The sequence below is a fragment of the Dryas octopetala genome, chromosome 2 (genome assembly GCF_963921425.1).
Source record: "Dryas octopetala chromosome 2, drDryOcto1.1, whole genome shotgun sequence".
Classification (NCBI taxonomy): Eukaryota; Viridiplantae; Streptophyta; class Magnoliopsida; order Rosales; family Rosaceae; genus Dryas; species Dryas octopetala.
Window position 1 is genome coordinate 3,439,970 of NC_141367.1, and position 25,660 is coordinate 3,465,629.

At 36.2% G+C, this 25,660-nt stretch overlaps 4 protein-coding genes across 5 annotated transcripts; 1 reads left to right on the forward strand and 3 right to left on the reverse strand.

Moving 5' to 3' along the window:
• Positions 1–1,257: 1,257 nt before the first annotated feature.
• LOC147292536 (putative xyloglucan galactosyltransferase GT14) lies at positions 1,258–3,184 on the reverse strand. Its single transcript, XM_086232154.1, has one exon. It carries the CDS (start codon positions 3,051–3,053, stop codon positions 1,569–1,571), a length of 1,485 nt encoding a protein of 494 aa, XP_086088280.1. The 5' UTR covers positions 3,054–3,184; the 3' UTR covers positions 1,258–1,568.
• Positions 3,185–10,205: 7,021 nt separating this feature from the next.
• Positions 10,206–14,718, forward strand: LOC147292537 (Putative methyltransferase family protein). 2 transcript variants are annotated; one of them, XM_086233579.1, is made up of 9 exons: positions 10,206–10,327; positions 10,430–10,543; positions 10,643–10,705; positions 10,984–11,050; positions 11,218–11,318; positions 13,159–13,203; positions 13,280–13,600; positions 13,687–13,789; positions 14,445–14,718. In XM_086233579.1, the coding sequence occupies exons 1-9, from the start codon at positions 10,316–10,318 to the stop codon at positions 14,525–14,527; spliced, it is 909 nt and encodes a 302-aa protein (XP_086089705.1). In that variant the 5' UTR covers positions 10,206–10,315; the 3' UTR covers positions 14,528–14,718. The 2 variants fall into 2 exon arrangements, with proteins under 2 accessions (XP_086089705.1, XP_086089706.1); XM_086233580.1 differs by lacking the exons at positions 10,984–11,050; positions 11,218–11,318.
• Positions 14,719–16,389: 1,671 nt separating this feature from the next.
• On the reverse strand, positions 16,390–17,011 carry RALFL32 (ralf-like 32). The gene has a single exon (XM_086233892.1). The coding sequence runs from the start codon at positions 16,988–16,990 to the stop codon at positions 16,526–16,528; it is 465 nt and encodes a 154-aa protein (XP_086090018.1). The 5' UTR covers positions 16,991–17,011; the 3' UTR covers positions 16,390–16,525.
• A 4,622-nt stretch (positions 17,012–21,633) lies between these two features.
• On the reverse strand, positions 21,634–22,767 carry LOC147292539 (F-box/kelch-repeat protein At3g23880-like). The gene is made up of 2 exons (XM_086230876.1): positions 22,407–22,767; positions 21,634–22,163 (listed from the first exon to the last, which is right to left on the reverse strand). The coding sequence occupies exons 1-2, from the start codon at positions 22,765–22,767 to the stop codon at positions 21,634–21,636; spliced, it is 891 nt and encodes a 296-aa protein (XP_086087002.1).
• Positions 22,768–25,660: the final 2,893 nt, after the last annotated feature.

Below are 25,660 nucleotides of genomic sequence, written 5' to 3' on the forward strand. Positions count from 1 at the left end.
CATTGGTTCGTGGATTAATTCCACTTGAAAGAATAAAGAGATAATTGAATGAATTCTCTGTAACCTAAAGTGTGGGTCTCAAGAGGCTATATTTCTTTCTTATATAGACATTTACAAATGATAAAAGATATAAATCAAGAAAAATGCAAGGAAACAAGGCTGTAGATATGGATTTGATACTGGCCAACACTTATCTGCTTCAAGAACAATGTGGTTTGCTGCACTGTAATTGATAAGTAGATGAGGCAGCAGCAAACTTGTGCATTTCGTAGTTGTAAGCCATCTGAAGTTTACAAAGGCAAGGGTATAATGTAAATTGATGAAGTTATTAAGAAAAAAACAAGGAAAGAAGTCCAAGTGATTGAAAATCTCAAAGTTTTATATATGGCAAGACATGGCAATGCTTCTTTGCTTCTTAGTTCTAAACAGGAAATTCTGTAGTTAAGATTTCTTTCAGACAAGTTTGAAAAGCATCAAGTTTTTGCTTCTCTAAAGTGTTAAGCTTTAGCTAAGTTATATCTTCCAGACTACCACCACCATCATTCTTAAAAATATTGATTATTTGAAAAAGACTACAAAGTTACAATCTCCCTCTCATATATGTGCAATTAAGTCACACAAAATCATTGGCCAAAAAAGAAAAAAGTCACACAAAATAATCGATAATAGCTTTTTAGGAATTTGGTAAGGGTGGAAACTCCCCTGCGAATCAGATCAGGCCTCTTTCTTGATTGTATGGAATGAGTTAAACCTTTATTTTACTTTTTTCATTTTGATAGTTGTCTCATTTATCCTCTCAAGATCAGATTCCTTTTTCTCCCATCATCCTGGTTTTCTTGGATTGAGCTTTTTCCCATACGTCTGATTTACTTTCTTTCCTATTTTCCAAATCTATAGTAATAATCTGTATGGGTTTCCTAATAAAAATTACCATTTGCCAAAATTTCCAAAACCATCTTAAAATTTTAGGCACTGCCACACTTCAACACATTCTAAATAACTGTATGTTGCTTATTGAACTACAATTTGTATCTTAGACCACTTGGCTGCTCTCACCATAACACTTACTAGCGTTTAATAAGTACATGCTTGGATGGTTATGCAACAATGGCCCTTTCCAGGATTTCATGACTGAACTATGAGAAAAGCTGGTAGTTCAAAACACACATACTTGCACTCACACTAACACACTCACAAAACACCGGCAATGGAATTCATATCAATCAACGGCAAACAATCATGTAATGGAATAAAAATGTTAATATTTTTAAATTTAAAGTTAAAAACATAAGAACATCATATCTCTAATTTATAATTTGTGCTATATAAGTACATATTCTGAGAGAGGGAGTATGAACTAGGGACCTCTACATCAGCTTTTGCTCTGCTCTGGGGAGGAAATATATTCTTTTGGTTCCCGGAGTAAGAGTAAAACCTGAGAAGTAAGAACTGGCATTGTCTCATACAGTTTCTACACCCAAATTGCAACAAATTTAGTTCCATTTCCAGATCTGCACTTCTTCTATCTCTTTTTGTTCTCTAAAAACAAATAATTGCATTCAATAAGTTTATTCTAGTGTCTCAGGAAATGTGTACTTATAACTATCCTCCTCTGCAAAACCAATACTAGGATCCCTACCCTCTCTAATCATCTTCCTAACATTCTCTATCCTCTCAAGCATTCCCTTGACAGCTAAATCAAATGCATCTTGGGTCTTCAATCTTGACCCGGGATCTGCATACACCAGCCTTGGTATTAGCCTTATAACCTCCTCTCTCATGGCCAATTCCTTTTCCTTTGAAATTCCAAGCAAGATGTCCTCAATGCTCCCTGGCAAATCTTTCACCTCCCTCACTGGAATATACACCGAATACTTGGTATGATTCTTTGGTAAATGCCATAAATATTGGGAATAAGCAGAACCCGGATGAAAGAAAACCGGAATACAACCCGCCAGAATAGAGTCAAAAGATGATCTCCTAGTGTATGAATCCCCTATAGGCTGCAAGCAATAAACTGAGTTCTGAAACACCCTCATAACACTAGCCGGGTTGTCACAGTTGTACTCACCAGAACTGCAATCTATTAACTTGCAAGTACTTGAAGATTGACACTGATCAATAAGTTTGCCCCGGATTGAATCTTCCTTTTCAGGCCTTGGTGCACCAACAAAAGTGAACAACTGAGGCCTTTCTAGTTCTCTCATTCTGTTCTGCCATTGAACCACCTCACTGTCCTTTGCAGGATGAAAGTTTGTAGGGTATGGTATAGCAAAGTCATTTCGCCATGAGCTTCCTTCAACAGACAACATACTCATGTTCATGGACTCTGGCAAGAACCTAAGTTTACTACCCCAATCAGTCACATTGTCTGTTTGCCTCCTGAAATCCCAAGAAATCCTCCCAGCAACCAAGAAATGGTCTCTTCCCCACATTCTTTCCCATTCGGGTTTTCCCGAAATCCACTCAAGAAGATCTTTCGCCGAAGAGTCTCTGACGGTGAGATTCGAATCCCACAGATGGAGACTGGCATCAAGGCCAGCATAAAATGGCACATAAATGGCTGAAGCCAGAGTGGAGTTTTGTGTCAAACACTCATACTGCTTCATCTTGTTGTGGAATATGACCTCTAACAAGAACTGGTTTGTGGAAAACCAACCCTTGTCACCTAAAACCCCTTCAGAGTTGTCAATTTCAGGACCAAAACCAAAATTCTCAAAGTAAGGACACAAATTGGGCTTGTTAGTCCCTCTAGTGAGAGACTTACAGTTCTTGAGCAAGTCATGGTTGAATCTTTCAGGAAGATCATGGGCATAAATGTAACGGCCAGAGCAAGAATCTGTGCTAGACTGATTGGTAACTGAAATGGTGTGGTTAATGTTCACAATACCAATTGGGTGAACTTTTTGTTCATTCACCAAAAGACTTACCCCATTGTTGACACCCAATAAACTTGAATAATCAAAGCAAAGCAACACAAAGCACAAAAGAAAAGAGATGAGTATGCCAAACCAGACCTCTTGAGAGCACTTTAAGGTGATGGGTTTCTCCATTTGGTCCAGATGAGTAGCTCTCTCTACACAACAATGACAATATCTCCAGTTACTGAATTCTCAAGTCTCAAGTCTCATAGCAGAAAGAAGAGAGAGATAGAGAGAGAGAGAGAGAGAGAGAGAGAGAGGCTTTGTTGTGTGGAAAAGGAAAAGAAAAAGGAAAAAGAAAAGGAAAGAAACCCAACTGTATTAATAATGTGTATGTGGGTATTGAATTATTGATAGGTGCAATGGAGGATACAAAGAAAGTACAAAATAAACTTTATAGAGGAAATGATATCAAATCAGAGGGTTTGATTTGGACGACGAGAAATTGATTACTTGTGATGTGCAAAAGTTTTTTTTGACCGAGGGAGTAAGGTGCGTTACTTTGTTACACGTAGATATGGTGGGACATTGGTCAATCTCATACCACAACATAATGAATAATAATATTGAATAGAGGGAGATCTTGTGCCCTAAAACAAGGATAAAAAATTGTGGGACTAGTCCGTAATGTGGGCAAAGTCTTTTAAATCATCCAATTTTTAAGTTCTAATTAAAGATCATCTCCATGAATATAATGAAAAACCAAGTAGAAAGAGAAGGGTGAGAGGTAAACAGAAAGAGGAAGATAAATAAGAGAGGTAAAGGAGAAAGAGAAAGGGGGAGGAGGGGCCTCACACGGGCCAGTTAAAGGGGATTGAAGGAGTGGGTGTTGACGGAGAATGAAGGGTTGGAGTTGTTCGTCAAAAACTTTTCTACGTGACGATCGTATATAATTTTTCTCTCACATCATGTACGTGAGACTCATTTTTATATAATAGAATTCATATATTGTAAGAAGAAAATTGCATATATATGACAATTAGAAATAAAAAGGTATCAATAATAACACTCAAATTTTAAACCAAATTCTGAATACATGTAATCACTCACAAATCTATCAACTAAATTCTTATTTTTTTACACATATAAGGTTTGAATTTAGAATGTTCTACATCTATAACTCTCAATTTGCCACTCATTTATTTTATTAGTGCATCATTTATGCTTTTTCAAAATCATATCACTTTTTTCCCTTTTTTTTTTGGGTAATTTCATCACACTCCACACGCAAGCTCACATTCTCCTCTTTAATTAATGCGGCTTGTAAAGATTCTTCATTTTATATTTGTGCACTACGTGGAAAGGTTTACTCATGTTTTTAGGCTTATTAAACAACACATAGTAGATGGCCAAAAAAATAATAAAAAACAAGACATAGTAGAACCATAAAGGAATGACTGAATGAGATGGTTCAGTGACTTAGTGAGCTGCATATAAAATGAAGGAAAATGTTTTTTTTATCAAATAAAATGCTATTATCAGACCTAAAATTATTATTTTGAATTATTAGTTTCTTGCTAAAAATAAATATCTGCAAACAAATGTAGTCTGCCGACACTTGACCAGGGGACCCGCCAAGGCGGCAATCCTTGCATGTGAGCGAGTACCGCGGTGGCAGTAATTAAGGCAATGCTTTGGGGGGCAAAGTTATTAAATGAATGGCATGGCAATTGACAATTTGACATGGTTGGACAGTGCATGCCCCCCAAGGCCCCAGTTTAACGCCTATGATTGTGGTTTGATGTTCCACAAGCTTTCTAAACACCCTATGGACCTTGTCAATAGTTTTTTTGGGATCTGAAATAACATTTTAGAAAATCATATTCTAAAAGATGAGACAAAATATTAAGGGTAAAAGTATTCTTTAGTAACTTATGATGCACTTGGATATGAAATTTTTTCACTTCAATAGATCGGGTAAATGGTTAAGCAAATATTATCTTAATTGGATGATATGTTGTTAGAAATAAGGGAGGAGGTGGTTGACCGAGGGAGGGAGCGGAGGCATTGGGATTTTTGTTCTTTTTGTTATATTTAAAGGAATTCAACTCTACATTTATCATAATCTTAACTCATTACCTTATTCACTTTCACCACTTGAACTAACATAAGACCTTAAGTTTGTTTTTTTTTTTTCATGTTGAAGCGTAAAATTATCACCTTGTTGATTGACCTAAATAACCTGCCAAAAAGACATGAAAAAACCTTTGGAGGTGAGAGGACATCGATGTGGTGCTGGCCAAGACTTTTCGACGATCAAGTCAATAAAATATTTGAATAAAATCCAATGCCATATGTGACGCCCCAAGACTGGCCACGTCATAGCGACACTCATTCAAAGGATCTCAAGAGTATTATACTCAACCCTTGAGCATTATAGTCTCAAGTTCCTTAAAATGAGTTAAACCATTTTTGTTAGGGTCATGTTGGATCAGAGAGTAAAATTGTTAGCGAAAAAATGTTTTAAACATCAAAATTTTTATAAAATGAATCAACTTGTTAGGATTATAAGTTCAATATATATGACCGAGTGAGGTTATGTAGACCACCCTCAGCTACTGAGTTGACCACTCTAATATATTTTACCCAAACTTTTTTCTATTTTACCCTTTATTGCAAAAACAGGATGAAATCGCCTAGATCCATTTGGTGGTTCTCTACCGAAATATCCACCAATGTTCTGCAGATAAGTGTCGAATAAACACAAATATTTCGGCAAATAACTGTCGAATGTTTTTTTCATTTCTATTTAGTGGTTATCCACTGAATAATCTACCAATGTTCAGCAGATAACTGTCGAATAACCACAAATATTTCGGTAGATAACTGTCGAATGACCTGATGAACAAAATTGAAATTTTTTGTTTGAAGGGTAAAATTAGAATTTTGAAATAGGGTGGTCAACTCAGCAGTTTAGGGTGGTCGGAATAGCACCCCTCTATATGACCCTAAGGAACGTACATAATAAAGATGATGTTCACATGTACAAAACAAAGATAACCAACCATTCCCAAAGTGATCAAGCAATTAACAATTTAGTACAACAAATTGGATACATGGATAACTACTGAACATGACCACTTACGAGGAGAAAGGAGAAACACCACCACCATCTCAAAGAAATGATCTAAACCAGGTAGTAAAATGCTGGAGCTAATAAGATGCAAGTGTTGTACCCTCCATATCTTAGTCCAGGTCGTCAACATCCGGATTATATGCACTCACATAGTATAGTAAGAGATAAGCATCACATACATTCATATTTTTCCCTTGGGTAATTTCCCATATTAGGTTTGAAAATAATAATCGTAAATATTTAATACATATATGATTTTACTGGGAAAACAGTGATAAAACAATGCATAGCCAAAATAGTGTTAATAATGCCAATAATCAATGAGTAAAAGTGTTTGCATGCTCACACAATTTTCGCAAAATCTGATACGTGTCTCAAAGTTCAGAAACATATCTATCGATCGATCATAAAGGCCAACTACCTCTACCAATAAACACACCTCGATACGACAACGAGAGTATCTATCCCTGGTAGATCCCACCTAGCTAGACTAGCCTCCCCAGAAGAACAATTGACTAGTCCGTTCGTATCACTGCCTCCAAATGTTTAGGAGATTGAAACCCAAAGTCATCAAAACGTGATCTCTTACTCTCAAGTCGTATTAGAATATCAAAAGAAAAACCACACAAATATTGCACACAAAAACCATATAGACACTTTTCAAACTACACTATTTAATATAATAATATAGGTAGGAAATCCACTAACTGGGATGTGGCATTTTCCCCTATCTTATATAGAGTGTACATCTTGTCTGGTCCCTTTGTCATTTACTCTTTCCCACATCCATTTGATTCCTACTGGGTAACTATAGCTCCTAGTCTGACAGCAACTGGCATTAAGAATGGTTAAAAGTAACATTTTCGACCTTTTTCGGTTAAGGTATGAAAGATTTAAAGAGTTGTCACTAGCTTAATTGCTAGGCTACTCAGAATCATTGAAATTTCATGACTTGTCTTTATAATTACCTAGCCTTCACATTATTAGAATCGAAGAGCTCGACTCCACGATCGCATAGGCAAAAAATCAACGGGGAAGTTGACTGCTTGCACGATACGAACATTTCCATGTACATTTTTCATAGTCTAAACTGATGTTACCGGTCCTATGATTCGGCAAAGCTGTACCTTAATATTTTAGAGTGTTGCTATTTGCACACCTTTTTTTTTCTTCTTGCATATCCCAAAAACTTAATTTGTGAATTTACTTAATTGACACAAAAGAAAAAGACCTTAAAGGACAAAGAAAACTCTCCTTACACACTCCATCTCTTTTTCCCCCCCCCCTCTCTCTCTCTCTCTCTCTCTCTCTTTCCCTCTCTCCTCTCTCTCTTTCTCTGTCTTTGTCTGGAAACACAACCTAAGACGATGACCCACTGGTCCGTTTCTCTCCATCAGTGAAGTTTGCAAGCCCAATGTGTCTCCTCAACTAATTTTTCTTCTACTAACAAAAATTCCTTCAAACCCAATTACAGTTTCTATGTAAACAACAAAACCCAGTAAACATACTATGTCTCCAATCCAAAAACGCCATCGACTTAAACAATTTCTAATATAATATAAGTGAGAAATTTTGATGCTTAAATTAGAAATTTTACCTCTTTCAGCAGAATAAACAAGGGAAATTCTATACATACCCTACAATTTTCTTTTTTTTACCCAACTTCTCAATTTACCCAATCATCACTTTTTGAAATTCATATTTTCTCATTTTACCCAACCCAACTTACTATCCTACCCTTACCCACCCCAACTATTCATCACCACCTTCTCTCTCCATCTATCTATTTATCTATCTATCTATCTATCTCTCTCTCTCTCTCTCTCTCTCTCTCTCTCTCCTCCCTTTTCTTCGCATGCCACCAACGTACAGCACCACCATCTTCTCTCTTTCTCTTCTCCGAGCACCATTCTCTCTCTCTCTCTCTCTATCTCTCTCTCTCTCTTTTTCTCTTTCCCCTTCGACCCACCCCTTCACCTAGCTTGGACCTCCATGGCGCGAGCACCACCAACAACACCACCATTTTGTCTCTCTCTCTTTCCCTCTTCTTGCCCTCCGACCCACCCCGTGCCTAGCTCTTCTCTCTTCTTTCCCCTCTGATCAAACACACACTTAAATGCAGGTTCGGTGGACCAGTGCCAAACCTGAATGTTCTCTCCAGCCGTTACTAGCCGAACAAGCTTCTTCTATTCGGCAGATGCTTTCCGAACAAGCCCCTCCGACCCACCTCCAAAAACCAACTTAAAAAAAAAAAAAGCAGGTTCGGCGAACCAGTGCCGAACCTGAATATTTTCTCCAGCAGATACCCGCTGAACAAGCCTCTTATATTCGGAGAGTAGTTGTCAGAGAAATAATTCAGTTTCGGCACTGGTCCACCAAACTTTTTTTTTTAATTCGTGTTCGATTGGAGGGGAAGGGAGAGAGAGAAGCTGGGCACGAGGTGGGTCGAAGGGGAAGCAGAGAGAGAGAGAGAGAGAGAGAGAGAGGGTGGTGTTCGGATAAGAGATAGAGAGAGAATGGGCACGCGCTGTGGAGGTCGGAGGTGACAGGATGGCCTGGTTGGAGGGGAATGAGAGAGAGGGTGGTGTTGCTTGTGGAGGTTTGAGGTGACGAGTGGCGTGCGAAGAAGTGGGAGGAGAGAGAGAAGGTGGTGGTGTTGTTGGTGTGGCGTGCGAAGAGATGGTGGTGTTGGGCAATGGGTGGGTCGGAAGGGAAGGAATAGAGAGGAGCTGGACACGGGGGCAAAATGGTCAATTCATGGTGGGATAAAATAGTCCGTTGTTCACATTTTTTGTTGGGTAAAAAAAGAAAATTGTAGGGTATGTATAGAATTTCCCAATACACAAACATCCAAGTCAATATTGCCAATACCAACCATCTCCTTTTCTCTATACTTTGTCCCAAAAACAAAAATCAAATGTTTGCAGCAAAGAAAACAACTTAGGGCACAATTAATTAGTTGAAATCAAATTAGAGAAACAGACCAGGAGAATGACCCACTGGTTGTTTCGTTCGGCGACGACCCATGCAAGAACCAAGGACGACAACGACCCAAGCAGGAAAAGATGACGACTCGAGCATGCTGTTTGGCACTGGTCTGCCGAAACTAGTTGTTTCGTTCGACAGTCATTCGCCAAATAAAACAAGATTGTTCGGCGGGTGCCTGCCGAACGAGTCGCCGAAATTTTTATTTTTATTTTTAAGGTGGATGTTCGGAGGAGAGAGAGAGAGATAGAGAGGGCTAGGTGGGTTGGGTGAGGAGGGAGGGGCTGAGTTGTGTTTTTTTCAAAGACAGAGAAAGGGAGGTGGGTTTTTTTTTTTTTGTCTGAATTGATGGGGTGTGTTGTGGTGAAAATTTTTGTGAAATGGATAAAATAGGGGTATTAAGGTAATTAGAGGGGTGTGTTAAGAGAAATTTTAAATTTTAGAAAATGGGTAGGTGTGTAGGAGAAAATGGTGTGCAAAAAAAAAAAGGTGTCTAGATAGCAGCACTCATATTTTATTACCCTAAGTTACCAATAATCTAGGCTACTTTCCTTGTCTTTGCAAGGGTTTGTACCTTATAAAGTCGTTCAATTCTTGACCCATCATAAGCGGTCCTTAGAGCATGTACAATGAGGTTGATTATAAAAATGCTTTTGTTTGCTGACAAATAGAAACATCCCAGATAGCTTCGGGGGCGCATTAGTACAATTTTCTCTAAGAGTGGTTATATTCCGATCATCCTAAACTGCTGAGTTGACCGTCCTATTTCAAAGTTTCAGTTTTACCCTTAAAACAAAAAATTTCAATTTTATTTGTCGGGTCATTCGAGAGTTATCTATCGAAATATTTCTAGGCATTCGACAGTTATTTGCTGAACAATGGTGGATTATTTAGTGGATAACCACCAAATAGAAATGAAAAAGACATTCAATAATTATCTGTCGAAATATTTGTGTTTATTCAATACTTATTTACTGAATATTGGTGGATGTTTCGGTAGATAACCACCGAATAAATTTGAGTGATTTCATCATTTTTTTTGCAATAAAGAATAAAAAAAAAAAAAAAAAATTAAACAAAACATATTAGAGTGGTCAACTTAGCAATTGATAGCGGTATGCATAACCTCACTTTCTCCCTAATCCAAAATTAAATGGAGGGAAGAATTGTAGTCTGGGCTGGGTCACTTGACAAAATAAGAAAACCCAAAATCTTTTAAACAAAAAAATAAAAAACCAAAACCTCCATTACCACCAAAACCTCCATAACCCCCAAAACCCAAAACCCTTGTTCTTAGAAGCCTAGGGGGAAACTCAGCAGAGAGCATACAGCAATGGAGTCTGGGGTGAGTTTGAGTCATACGATCTTTCTTTCCTTATACTGATTGCCAATTAAGTAATCCAAAGCTTCGGTTTTTGGTTCTGACTAATGTTTCCGCGTTTCTCAGAAACCAAGTTTCGAACCGTTTCGGCTATTCTCATCATCTGGGTCAGGTTTTTTTGAACAATCAGAGCCCCCTCTTCCTCCTCCACCTCCTTGCCTCGAAGTGCTTCCTTCCGAGGTATTAATTAATTAATTTTTAATTTCGCGCGCACCCACAGAAATGAGTTTCATTTCAAGCTATAGTAGTGAATAATTGATTGATTTTACTGTGGAGTAGATGTCGTCGTCTGTGAAGTACACTGTGGAGCCAGTGGATTTGGGTGGACTTACTTTGCTCAAGGTCTCTTTTTTCCTTTCTCCTTCTGTTTGGTTTCCCAGAAAATGGAGCGAAATAAAAGAGAGTTCTAGAAAGGAATAGAAAATTTCGATATTATCTCTAAGTACTTTCCTTTTCGAAAAAAAAAAAATCCCGTTTTCTTTGGAGTTTTTTTTTTTTTTTTTTTGGTTTTAAAATATATGTTTAAAGAAGCTGAGAAGAATTAACAGCAAAACTTGATAATCTCTAAAATTTAGCTTAATCTGAGTGTAACTGAGAGTTCATTTCTGTTTTTATTATAGGGCCGGGTTAGTACTCAAGAGGTTTTCACGTTATCCAACTCTGATTTAGTTCCTGGAAAATATGAAGGTGTATACTGTTCTTCCTGTCTTTCTTTGTTTGTTGATAGTGATTCAATAAGTAAACAAAAACTCTAACTTAGTTCGGAATATTTTTTTATTAAAAAATGTTTATTTTATTTATGATGTGCTGTTGCAACAAATTGTGATGGAACGTCTTTTGCTTTGGGCGTGTAGGGGGATTAAAGCTGTGGGAAGGTTCACTTGATCTAGTTAAAGCTCTTAGCTCTGAAGTTCAAAATGGACATTTATCATTTACTGGTAAACGAGTTTTAGAGGTGGGCATCCTAATATTTTCAGGTGAATGTATACTGTCCCAAAATGCTTAAACATGTTAATTTTCATTGGTCCTTACTACTGTATTATTACAGATTCATACTTAATCACTCTGGTCATTTTAATTTATAATTTATAGTTAGTGCACATGTTCCTTGCATGGTAGTCAAATGTTCAAGTGTAAATAAGTTGGCTTGTAGTCATAAAGGTGCTTGTGTGAAATGAGAAATACTAGCTTCCTTACCTTGAAATGCATTATACCTTACAATGAGAAACTTGTTTGGTTTCTGGTCACATTATTGCTTACTCTATAAAGATTGTAAATTTTCCTTGCTAAGTATTGCTCCATTAATTTTGTGTTCATACACCTACATGTCGACTCTTGAAATCTCTAGATGGCTTTCCCTGTTGGGGCTTTCTTGTCAACTTCAATGGTCTATGTTCAAGAGAATTAACTTTCTAATCATTCCTAATAGATGCCTAAACAAGCTTTTGGGGCTCTAGTTCATTCTTAATGAACTGCACTCTCTTCTTAAGAAATTTTTCTTTATTCAAATGCAAAAAGTACATACAAAGTGGACAAGATATCTACCAAGAGCAAGATATACATAACTAAGTAACAGAATCTCACACAAGCCTAACCAACATAGCCAAATAAGTACATAATCGGACTGTATTCTAAAACAATGCAGCCTCCCAATTTAAGAGAATTGCTGAGAATGATAGGTCTCTAAACTCTGATGAAACTGAAGCCCAAAGAGATGTTCAAAATCTAACCCTTTCACACAGCTCCTCCCCACCTACACCACTGTGATCTTCAAAAATTCTGTAGTACTTTAACAAGGGTAAATTACAAATAACCGCCTAACCTTTGGCTTTAACCTGTGTCAATTTAATCCCTAAATTTCTAATTTGAGTAATACCGACCCTAGATTATGAGCTTTTGTCAAATAGAACCATTTTTTAAATATTCAGCGATATACTGGTTTTTTTTTTTTTTTCTCTTTTGGGAGAGGGAAGGGAGGGTGGGTTGAAAGGCGTCCCAAATAAGAAGAAAGAAACATGCAATCATTCTCATCTATCGAGCATAAACCATAAATATAGAAATTTACCCATTAAGAAATCAGAAACAAATCCCTAGAACTTTCCCTAAAGTTATAAAAACATTAAAAAATCATAAACCAAACCCTACTTTTCTTTTTCCAAGGTACCAAAAACATTAAAAATTGGTTTACATAAACAAAATGTTAGATTTCCCCGAATTTAGAACAAAATATTAAGAATGATATGGAGAGGAAGGGTTGGTTTCACATTGTATGGTTTTTTTAGTTTCACCAAGATTTTGGTTTGCAGGTTGAATGAGGAGAGAGTTACTTTTTATTTGTTTGTTTCTGGGTTTTCCTCCAGTATTTTGTTACTCCAATCCTCAATTAATTATGCAATTCACTTTTGAAACTATAAAAATATTATTGCGATAACAAGTATTTCTTGCTCCACCTTGGGCAAAGAATGATAGAAATTAAGGATCTTAGTGATACTGTCCTGAGACTGTTGATCCCAATGGAGTGGTGCCTATACTTTGGTTGGAGTCTTATTTATATGGAAGTTATGTTTGGTTGGAGTCTTATTTGACACTGGATATATCTCTTCACATCCGCAAACACATCATTTAATTATGTGTGTGTTTTGGTGCTCCTTCACACATCATACACTACTATTGTGCAGCCACACCAATTTTGTGGTGCACCAATTTTATATATCACTATTACAAGTGATTTGGCAATGAGTGCTTTCCTGCTTTCCTCACTATGCCTTACTGTGTTTACTGTAATGATTTTTCAGCTTGGTTGTGGTCATGGACTTCCTGGTATCTTTGCCTGCCATGAGGTGAATTTTTGCTTCTTAAACTAGTAAATGTAGTGTCTTAGATTAGATTTCTTAAGCTTCTTTATTGTTGCATTAGGGTGCAGCTGCCGTTCATTTCCAGGACTTCAATGCTGAGGTTTTGCGATGCCTCACCATACCTAATGTAAATTCAAATCTTCCAAGCTTCCAATCCCCAGCAGTGCAAGTGACAAAGTGTGATGATATGGGGGCGGAAGTTCGTTTTTTCTCTGGTGACTGGCGTGAAATCCATAAGCTTCTTCCTTATGCGCAAGACATTGAAAATGATCTTAATGTTAGTTCAGGGCAAAGTCCAGATGCTCGCTATGATATTATTTTAATGGCAGAGACAGTTTACTCAATCTCCACCCTCCCACATCTCTATGAACTCATAAAGAAGGTATTCTCTTATTTAGTTACTCATTTTTTGTAATTTGGGACTGAGAACATGCAGCTGCTGTAGGTCTAATAATGTTTAATTTACAGTGCTTAACTCCTTCTTGTGGAGTAGTCTACATGGCAGCCAAGAAGCATTATTTTGGAGTCGGTGGGGGAACTCGAAGGTTCCTATCTATGGTGGAGAAAGATGGTGAGCTAGTCGGAATTGTTTTTAGAAAATTATGGAGGAACTATATCACTCTACAAATTGTTGTCTTTTTTTTCTTTTCTATCCTATTCCTTGGGTTGATGGGATTGGGTGAATGGGGGTAAGAACAAGTTACAACATGCTACATTCATGTTGTCTCTTAATTACAATTTCTGGGTTTCTTTTGTTAAATATCAATAATGCTAGTTGTCCTACATTTTTTTTCCCACATTTGTATCCCACCTGATGTGTTATTACTTTACTAGAAGGGTATTTTCTTTTTCTTTTTTAGGTTTTATTTTTTAATTTTTAGTGTCCAATATATGAATGTCATGTAAGATGGTATGAAATTGTAATATAAAAATGTAGTAAGGATAGCATTACTGGTTAAATATATCTTTCTTCTATGAATGTGCATACGGAGGCCTTAAATCTGTGACCTTCACGAATGTGGTTATTGACTGTTGTCAAGTAATATATATATATATACATGTTTAATATCTATGCATTATTAGTTTTTGGAAGTATGCTTCTCTTCTCATGAAGTCTACAGTGACGTCAGTGTCTCAAAGTGATATTCTTATTGAGTTAAAATATCTATGCTTAAACGCTTAAACAGATAATTTGAAATATTTTTTCTTGGAATTCCTGTCTGTAGGGGTTTTGGCTTCTAGCATGGTGGCTGAAGTTGCAGATGGTTCTTCTAATGTCCGAGAGGTGTGGAAGCTTTCGTTTAAGTAGGCCTGTAATTCATGTGGATCAAACACTTGCCTTTTTCTTTTTTCAATATCCTCCCCTGTGGTCCTATATGAAGAATTAAATCTAACAGTTGTTAGGCTATATGCAGACAAAAACAATGTAGAGCATATTTGGTGATTGGATTATTTCACTTTATTTTATTTTATACTAATTGTTGATTGAATTTATTTTTATACCAATTTATCACTTATTTATTGTTATTTTTTATTAATTTGTTCTTATAGTTATTAATTTTGTCAAACAATAGTGTCTTTTATCATATATGTTAATTGAATATTAAATGGATTAGAAGGGAAAATCCATATATTTGTGATTGTCATTGCTCTGTATATAGTACAATGACGGGTATTGAAGCCACGGAAATTCTACATTGCAGCCTCTGTGATGTTTTTTTACCTTGGATGTTGAAGGGTTCACTTTTTCACTTACGGTATAGATTTTCCACAATTATGTAATTTATGTGTTTCTGTATCCATATAAACAATGTACCAAAGGTGCAAAGGTGAACTCTTACAGATTTTTTAATTTCTCATTGATAACACAAGAATTGATTAAAAAAAGTTAAAACTATGTGGAACTAATTGAAAAAGAACTTTTTTTTTGGGTTAAGAGAATTGAAAAGGAACTCAACTATAGCACCAAATAGATCATTTTTCTTTTATATTATTTTCTTATATGAGGGAGAGGAGATTCAAACTTGAACCTCTTTATAAATGTGGTGAGAGATTTCATTAGACCAATAACCGTTTGCTCTTATCTTATTCTAAAAGGTCCATTGATTTTAACTACTAAATTTCAATAACTTTTTAGTTCAGCTATTAAAATTAAATAGTATTTTAGATTAGGTACTAGTTGAAAAGTCAAACAAAATAATAAAGTAAAAGATATTAGAATTTACAAATATTACATTACATGCCACTATAATAAAAAAATAAAAATAATATTACAATACAAATATTACATTAATTTATACTATATTGTATTAAAAAAAATATATCAATCCAGTCACAACTTAAATGTGACTGTTGTGGTAAATTGAAAGAGACAACTCACACCACTATACTATGTATTATTTTGAGTAAAAGTATTGTTTCGAGTTCTATTTATACTATATTGTAGTATATTTTTTCAAAAAAAAATTCAATTAAGTCACAACTTAACTGTGACTGTTTCACAATTTAGATGTGATTATCGTTCAGTCACAACTAAATTTGAAGTTGTGAGTGTCGTACAGTCACAACTAAATGTGAAGTTGAGACTATATTAGCAAATTTTCAAGATAATATAAAAGTCTCAAAGACAATTTTGTCAAAACCTTATAAATTTTAACTAATATCCATCCAGTAATGTTACACTTACCACATTTTTATACCACAATTTCATACCATCTTACATGGCATTTATACATTAGACATTAAAAATTAAAAAATAAAACCTAAAAAAGAAAAATGAAATACCCTTCCAGTAAAATAATGACACATCAGGTGAGATACAAATATGGAAAAAAAAATGTGGGACAACTAGTATTATTGATATCCATCATATATTAGCCAAAGGACAAAAATGTCAAATGGAAAAGGCTCAAATCAAAGGGACCAACATGTTTGTGACCTAATCTCAAAAAAAACTACATTTAAATTTAGTAGTTCAATTGAAATATTATATGATTTCCACGCTCTACTAAAAAATTATTAAAATTTGATATTTAATCATAATTTTCTATATTCTAAAATGACTTTTGGAACTTTGGTTGGTCATGGTTTTTCTGTTTTTCTATTGAGAGGGAGCATGTTGGCTGCGCCAGCCTCTTGTAATAGGAGTGTGCTACATTTGAGGCCCTGATCTTAGAAATTTATGGGTTTATTGAACAACTTAAGCAACCAAGAACAACAAACTAGCTGCAAGTGTACTGCATAAGCCATACATAGGACTGTCAAAACCATATCAAAATTCAAACATGCTCTATTGATTTTTGCTTGATCAAGAGTCAGATCTACAACGATAATATTTAGAGCAGCCTCTGTTCGAAGGGTTAGATGGAGGAGGAAGACCGCAGCCTCCTGATTTACTATAAGCTTCGCCCTTGGCACCGCCGTTGCAAACTGGTTGGTCTTTCCTCAAAGCCCCAGGTGAGATGTATCTCTTCTGCTCAAGGAACCTTCTGCTTATCTCTGACTCCATCAACAACTCACCTTCTTCATCGCACTCTGCTATCGAACCATTGCAAGATGACGATGATGTGTGCGTAGAAGTTAGAGCATCCAACCCGATAGGAATGGAAAGGCCAAGGACAACTAGAAGGAGTAAGCAAAATTGCAGAGACACCATGTTAGGCCTTTGCATTTTGTCTGTGGTTCCTCTATTTCCACTTTGAAGGACTTTATAAAGAAACATTTTTTTTCTTTCTTTTTTCTCTTTTAGAAAAGATGGTAGTGGAATGCGCATTATAGATGACCAGAGGGACCGCACTTCACCAAACCTGAAATAGTCACCCATTGATGTTTTCTATTTTTCATGTGGATCACTTATCAATTAAGTCTCAACTAATATTATATATTACCTGGTTGCTGATATTGTGTTGAAAAACACTTACTTGTTTCGAAAGATAAAATTAATGATTTCATGGAAGTCTTATGATCTTATCAAGTCAAATAGTTGAGACAATTCAATTGGTAGTCATATGACTCATATGTCGGGTTTTCGGTTTTGCTTTTGGAAATGGATATGAGATTCATTTTCAAATGGATACCCAAAATCCACAAAATCAAAGTTTTCCATTCCCAAAGGAAGATGATTTCTAACCTTATAACAAATTATAATGACAACCGTAGTACCGACCGTACTTCTCTATTTATGTTCCCAAAATCAGAGCAGAGGATCCACGTCCTTCTGAAAAAAAAAAAAAACAAAAATTTCACTGGAGCCTTGTCAACACTATTTTCATTCTCAACTTTTCCCAATACCAAAATGAAAAATGTTCTATTTCTTTGATTTTCTAAATATCTCATTCCAAGGAATAGGTGTGGGTATTTCTAAAATCTCATTCTGCGAAACAACTTTAAGAAGAAAAGTCTTCAATACAAATGTTGTTTCTTTGTAAATTTCTTAATTAATAAATTTCTCATCTGATCTTGGATTACATAGCACTCTAGTTTTTCCAGTAAAAGATATTTGAGAAACTAGAATATGGATAGGCAAATCTTATGATTGTATTTGTAACCCATGATTTTCTATTTATATATTTTACATTTTACCCACGTGAACTTTGAGTTTGATCTCATTTTATCACTTAACAAAATATTATGTCAACTTACCACTTGAATTAATAATTTGTAATAATATACTACATCAGACTCATTTTGTCTAAACTTCTATTCAAAATAAGAGTGTTTTGATCTTTTTCAAGTCAGTTTTTTATTATTAGGGAAGAAAAGTGCAAAGAGTGAGGATAGAGAGAGAGAGAAAGAAAGAGGATAGAGAGAGAGAGAAAGAGAATGAGATAGAAAATTAAAAGAACAAAAACAAACACAATACATGGCAGTGAAAGTCACCGAACCCAAGGGGTGCCTACGACTTCGCCGACCTCCAAATCCAAATTGGAGGTCGAAGAAGTCGCTGGCACCCCATGGGTTTGGTGATTTTTGCAGCCAATTTGAGAGAGAGAGGGAGAGAGAATTGTAGGGAATCCAAAAAGACTAAAATATACCTTAAACATGAGTCAATGCACGACACATGGTTTTTTTTATTTTTTTAAACATAAGTTAATTAAGACAGAATGAGGGTCGATCATGTGGTATATTGCATAAATATTTTAATTCAGGTGGTAAATTAACACAATTTTTTTAGATGGTAAAGTGAAATCAACTCAAAGTTCAAGTGATAAAGTGTAAAAAAACCTATTATTTATGTAAATTGTAATTAAATTGAAAACTATATTCATCGTTTCAGGCTTTTATATAATTATGTTTCATATATAAACTCTACATTTTATTACCATAAGTACAATATTAACACAACTCTAAATACTAAACTCTAAACGTTTACTACCATAAGTACAATATTTACCCAAATATATAAACTATAATTAACCTTGTTTAGCATACAAGTACAATATTAACACAAAAAAAAAGTAGATAATCTTTATTTCACAGATACACTTTTATATGATTAGAAAGAAAAATGCAATAATAGTGGTAGAGCCATGAACAACAACTGACAAATTTACAGTTTCAAAGTTCTTTCAATTCCTTCCCCAAATTCATACACTCTCTAGTTGTCACCCTTTACACCTGTAGACTTTTTCGCACCCTCTATACGGAGGGTTTGATGGTGGAGGGAGACAACTCATGCTATAGGGCACTCCTGGCTTACCTTTACAAACTGGTTGATCCTTCTTGAAAATCCCATAGGATAGAAATTTTTTTCCTGCTACAAGAAACCTTCTACTTGTTTCAGACTCCATTTCCATCTCTTCACCAGTTTCACCACTGCATTCTATGATTGAATTAGAACCACTGCAATGTTCTTTGTATCCATCACTGCTTTCTTCTGCACCAACTCTTCTTGAATGAGAGGCCAGAGTTTGAAGGACTACTAGCACTGCTGCAAGCATAAAGCATAGGGAATAGGTTCTTCTCAGTCTAGTTTCCATTTGTTTGTCCAAAACTTTCTCTGAGATTCAGTCAGTTACTTCGAATGAGTATTTTCCATCACCAATGGTGTACCTACCCTTTATATCTTAGCTACTATTTATTTTTTGGTAAATGTATCTACTTGTGAGTTGTGATGAATTGTTTGTATCTGCTTTTGTCAAGTGCAAAAGGGGGCATATATTATGTGGTTGATGATGTTTGGAGTGGATTTCTACAAGTAATGACAAAGTTGAAAAGTGGAGTTTGTTTACCCTTTAATAATTCATGACTTCCTGTATGAATCAATGAATCATGATGGAAATAGATTTGCCCAGCCAAGTGAAATTCGAACCACAAAATAGCATAAAGCAGGTCCTGTCACTTCAGATCCTCATATGCAACTTGTGTCCAAGAATCAGTTGTCCACAGAACTAGAAAAATAATTGGATGCTCATCGATCACATCTTTGATGGAATAGTTTGTTTCTTTTCGATGAAAATTATTTTCCTGTTCTCTATTCAATAGTTTTTCTATGAGTTAAACCACTAAACAACTCAACCTGCTCCAAGATTACAAGCCTAAGAAATACAGAAAACTCACCACCCAAAAGTGTTTTTTAATTAGGGGATACAGAATATAAAGAAACTCACTAAACTCAATGAAATCCATTAGAGAAATACGTAGTTGAGAGGGAAAAAGTTCACTAAGAACATAAATATATATTCCAAAACTCACTGCCCAACAGAAAAAAATGGGGACCTTGGAAACTCCTGGAACAACCTTCTAAGAATAAGTGACTTTTCTGATTTTCTCATCTCAACATTAAATGAGAAACTACTAAAAGAAATTATTAAGACTTATTGGGCATAAAAAAAGAAAGAAAGACTCATATATGGGAAAAATTGTTAATTAGTTTGCCTGCTAGCATTAGTGAATGTTTGAATAAAATAAACAGGAATTGTTTGTATGGTAATGTAGGGAATAGATCCAGGCCTCATTTGGTGAGTTGGAATCTCGTCAATTGTCCTAAGCTGATAGGTAAGCTGGATAAAAACTGTGAACTGGGTTTGCTTGTGCCCCTTGAAATCATTCAACAAATTCTCTTCATACTTGCTGGTTTGCCTTGAGGAGGTTCAGATACTTTTATCTGGAATGGTTCTCCTCATAACTTGATATGTGAATTTTGGTAGTTTGGATGAATGGTTGAAAGGTAATCTTAACTTCAGCTCCCCTAGCTTGGAATTTGATCTTTGTTGTGGCTTGTTGGTTCATTTGGGGACGGAGGTGTTGCCACATTCTTTTTTACTAATTGGGAAGAAACTTTTAAGAGTGGGTTTCCTAGAAACTAGAAGTAAAAAGATAAAAATGGAAAATAGAAAAGTTTTAAGGATATCAGTTTTCTAATTAATATACAACATAAGCTCGCTGACAGGAAAAGTAAGCTGCTTTCAATGGCATGTCGAACCACTCTCATACACAATGTAAACTGTTAGTTTGCCTGTTAGCATTTGTGAAACTTTTAATAAATTTAACAGGAATTTCTTTTTGGGGTAATGTTGAGAATAGATACAGGCCTCATTTGGTGAGTTGGAATAAAGTCCTAAGCTGAAAGGCTGGCTGGGTATCAAGTTTCAGGTTCATGAATAATGCTTTACTTGCTAAGGCAGTAGCTTTTAGGCTTACGAAAAAGGATGACGGTCTCTCACTCTCAGCTTAAGTGTGCAGGAAGAAACATCTCAAATATGGTGAGTTGAGCCTAATGCAAGACAAGGATTGGTCTGGTGCCTCACCAAATTGAAAAAGTGTGGTTGCTGGAGCTGATCTCTTGAGCAAAGGTTTTAAATGGAGATTTGGGAATGGTGCCTCTACTAGTTTCTGGAAGAAGCCAAATGCATATATAGCATCACTGAATCAGGGTCCCTCCCATGAAGCTACATATGCAATGTATTCCTATCACCCACTAAAACCAAAAAATGCAGTCCTACACTCCTACAAATGTTATGTCCCTGTTGCCTCTTGGAACATGCAGTTAAGAAGTATGGAATAACAAAATATGTAGAAAAAATGAAGTAATCAAAATTGGATGGACATTTGAGGAACATTCATGATAAGTTAATAAACAATATTTGGATGGTTCAGGCTTGTCATTCATTCTAGAGATTTAGGATTTTAAGAAGTCAACCACCATTGAATGATTGAATCAATACATCAAAGAATTTGATGCTAGCAAGAAGCACTAATACACAATATAGCTAAAGGCCATCATACACTCATAATATGACATTTAAAGTAGAAGTCCCCCAAGTAAAGCAGAAGGCAAATGTAATTTTATTTTAAAAGAAGATGATATCAACGTACCAAGGCAAACTAGCTACCAAGCATGTTGGACAATAAGTTACTTTGAAATCCCAAAGAGCAACTAATTGACATATATTACCATGAGAAGCACGAGGAGCTCTAGTTCTTGATGGCATCTTTTAGCGAAACAAAACTTGGAATATGGACAATAATGTAAACAAGACTTCTCTTCAAACAATCAAGCTCAATCCTCACAATGCCCCTTTTTCCAGGAGTATGCGCCTTCAATTCATTCACATTTAAAAACCAGACTTGCCCTTCCTCTGTAAGTTTCAATAGTAGAAAAAGGCCCCGCCTCGGCACGACGTCTCTAATTTCATACTCCTTGGTCCAAGACTCCTTAATACCATAATCTTTCAGAACCCAAACATTCATATTATCATTATGACATGAATATCCGATTAGGGAGAGACAACCTCTCAAAACTCCAAGGCCAGAATGAAAGAAAGAATCTTCCAAAGAAGGCGGTAGAGGAAACTCTTGGAAATGCTCGGTTTCAACGTCAAAGGCACATGCCAAAACAGAATCCATAAAAAGCCCACGCAACCAATGAATAAATCCATTAAGAGAAACATCAAATGGGTAAAACCAAGGAGGGAATCCAGAATTCTCAATGCTTCTCCAAGTCCCTGAGCCAATGGTGCCATTTCATCACATTCAACCATTTCCTCCCTTCCATCGTTTGGAACCATAAACAGAACTACTTATAGACACCACTAATAGGACTAAATCCAAACCCACAACTAGAAATTCTCAAATGTTTAGTAGGAGGTGTTGGAAGAGCTAAGGACTCACCAGTCACGGGATTGGATATATAGAAAGGGCTACCTTTAGACATACAATCGAGAGGCATAGCAAGCCGTTGCAGGAACCTACAATTTGTAGGTCAATTGGGTCTATAGGAAGCTTCATTATCACTTCGTCCCCGCTGGAGGCCTTCTCGACGTCTAGCGAGAAGAGGCCTGGCCTCCTACAGCCTTTATTGAACATAATCCAAGTGGGTGTTCGTGAAAATAGGTATTTGGTGAACTCAGGGTCTGTGAGCGAACGGCGCCAAGACTTGCACACACACCTGCATTGGACGAGTGCTTTTATGGGAATTTTGCAGAAGATCTCAACCATTATGTGGTTTGGCAGTTGCAGAATGTAAGGTTCCTTCTTATCATGCTCTTCTTCTTCATCATCATCTTCTTGTTTTGGTGGGTGGCTATGGCAGAGTTCGGTTTTCTTCATGGATCAAGCGTTGCCAAATGCCAATTTTCTACGAGAGGGTATGATGGGCGAGCCGTCTTGAGAGGTAGAGATAGAAGAAAGCGTTGCCAATCTCTGCTACTGAAAATTGGTATCAACATGGATCGGTCTAGCCCATTGGAGCGGCCCAGTCGACCCAACCTTCTTTACAAGGCATACTTTTGTTTTTTGGGCCATTCTTTATAGTTTACAGGCATACTTTAAAAATTGTATTTTTGTACCCAAAATTTTTTTTATGTTAATCTTCATGTTTTTAGGCTAAATTTCACTTTGGTACATGTAGTTTGTTCGAAGTTCTATTTTGGTACTTATAGTTTCAACTTTTCTGATTTTGGTCATGTAGTTTAAAAATGGTTGCAATTTCACTATGCATTTCCAATTTCGTCAATTTTACCGTGCAACCTTGAGCAAACTACAGGCATGAACCAAAGTGGAAGTTCGAGCAAACTATAAGTACCAAAGTCGAACTTCGAGTAAACTACAAGTACCAAAAGTGAAAATTGGCAACACTTCAAAAAACCAAATTGCCCTCGCTTTAATAATGAAATTGACGAAATTGTAAACATGTACTAAAACTATCACTACTAGAAAATAGTTTATTTACCACATTAATTCTACCACAGTGTAGAAAAATCCATGATAAAAAATATATATCTACCACGGTCAATATAAGCCTGTTATAAATAAAGTTATACCACCACAATAAATGACCAACCCGTTGTTCGAAACAGTTAATTTACTACGGACATTTAATGCCCATAGTCTATTATGAAATTCACTACGGGAGATGAACATGGTTAACAATTTTAATAACGACAACGCATTTTTCTAATACACCACAAAATATGTACGTGGTTAATAATTTTAATAACCACAACGTCTTTTCAATATTTTACTACGGGAAGAACATACGGTGGAAATTGTTTATATTTGTTTAATTTTGTTTAAATAAATTTTTATACCCTAAGAATTCTTAAAACATGTAAAAGCTAAAAAAACACAGAAGGAGAACCCACACACTTGAACTCGACCCTCTGTATGTTCTCACTGTCTCTTTCTCTCGCCTCTCGCTCTCTCTTCTTGCCCTCTCTCTTGCTACCGTCGCGCCTTTTCTCCACCGTTGTGTGTGTGTGTGTGTCTCTCTCTCTCTCTCTCACCACCATCCTCTCTTTGTCTCACCACTACAAAATAAGGTCAAATTTTGTTTTTGGTACCTGTAGTTTTTTTTTAGTTCTACTTTGGTATTTGTAGTTTCCAGTTTTGTTGATTTTGGTCATGGATCAATTCTGTTACAAACTCCGTCCAAATGAGAGACAAATTGGTCTTTGCATATTAAATAAAACTTTCGTTCTATTTCTAACTTAAAAAATATTAAAACTACAAATATTAATACTAAAAAAGATTAAAACTAAAAAAAATGGAAAAGGATTAAAACTAAAAATAATAAAAAAGATTCAATATTTTTAAAAAATTCCCTTAGTTTAAATCTACATGTGAAGGAAAAAAAAGAGTGCTGCTATTTGCACACCTTTTTTATCTTTTTTTCTCCTACACACCCTCTACCTTTTTTTAAAGTTTAAAAATTCTCTTAACACACCCCTCCAATTACCCTAATGCCCCTATTTTATCCATTTCACAAAATTTCTTAACACAGCACACCCCGGCCATCAAAAAAAAAAAAAAAAACACTCACACACACATGCACCCAGCCTACCCTTCTCCCTCACCCCGACCACCTCCCTTTCTATTTCTATCCAGCTCTGGTGACAACAACCCCAGCCCACCCTTTCCCAGCCCCTCTTTCTCCCTCACCCCGACCACCTCCCTCCCTCACCGACCACCCCATCCCTCCTTTTCTATCTTTGTTCAGCTCCAACAACCCCGGCCCACCCCCTTCGGCTGCGACCACCCTCTTTCTCTTTCTCCACCTTAAAAAAAAATTGCAGGTGGTGGTTAGTTCGGCAGGTTTTTTAAGTACCAAACCAGCCACCATCTTCTCCGGCGAGTTCATCGTTTATGGTAGCGTTTGGGAAGAAGAGTGAGGCTCGGGAGAGAGAAAGAGAGTGAGGGAGAGGGTGGGTTCGGGAGAGAGGAGAGTAAGGAGAGAGATTGGGCTGGGGAGGAAGGTGGTCGGGGTGATTGGTGAGGGGAGGGGAGGGGCTGCTGGGTTTGTGTTTTTTTTTTTTTTTTTTTTGTCTAAATTGCTAGAGGGTGTGTTGGGTGAAGGAATGAGAGAGTGGGAAAGAGAGGGAGTGTCAGGCCCCAAAAGATTATAATATGGACACATGCCCAGTCAACCACTGACGGTATCCCATCAACCTCAACCCCCAAAAATCCCCTTCTTTAAGGAATATAAGCCTCCAATTGAAAAAGGAAAATGCTAGGGAGACTATCTCTTTGTACCATCTTTCTAATAGAGGTGTGACCTACTTGTATTAGTGGATCTCACCTCTATTAGAGAGATGGTACACTACATGGTACAAAGAGATGATCTCCCTAGCACTATCCATTGAAAAATTATGATGAGACTTGGCCCTTCTTTGAAACTTTCAATACTTAAAGGAAAAGACTCCTTAACCCCGTCACTATTAGATCTTTTTTTTTTTTTTTTTTTTTTCGGTACAAAGGAGGGCTAAAGCCCAATCACTATTAGATCTTTCACTTGGATACAAAAAGTTTGGGTTAGAGAATTATGTCTATAAATGAGTTTTCTTTATGTCAATAAAGTAGTTATGTTTATATATATATACCAAATCAGTACCTGTGACAAATATCATTGGTACTGGACCACTGGTCTTTGATTGTTAGGTTATGAGGCATTAGAGTAACTTGAGATATAAATATATACGTATATATATACATAAGTAGTGAAAAA

Bases quoted from the DNA above. Each gene is read 5' to 3' on its own strand.
- LOC147292537 (XM_086233579.1), top strand. The intron at 11,319-13,158 runs GTGGGCATCCTA...ATGATTTTTCAG, and splicing joins CTGGTAAACGAGTTTTAGAG to CTTGGTTGTGGTCATGGACT. The intron at 13,204-13,279 runs GTGAATTTTTGC...TTGTTGCATTAG, and splicing joins GTATCTTTGCCTGCCATGAG to GGTGCAGCTGCCGTTCATTT.
- RALFL32 (XM_086233892.1), bottom strand. From the start codon at position 16,990: ATGCGCATTCCACTACCATCTTTTCTAAAAGAGAAAAAAGAAAGAAAA.
- LOC147292536 (XM_086232154.1), bottom strand. From the start codon at position 3,053: ATGGAGAAACCCATCACCTTAAAGTGCTCTCAAGAGGTCTGGTTTGGC.
- LOC147292539 (XM_086230876.1), bottom strand. From the start codon at position 22,767: ATGAAGAAAACCGAACTCTGCCATAGCCACCCACCAAAACAAGAAGAT. The intron at 22,164-22,406 runs GTTCCTGCAACG...CCATTGGCTCAG, and splicing joins AATTGACCTACAAATTGTAG to GGACTTGGAGAAGCATTGAG.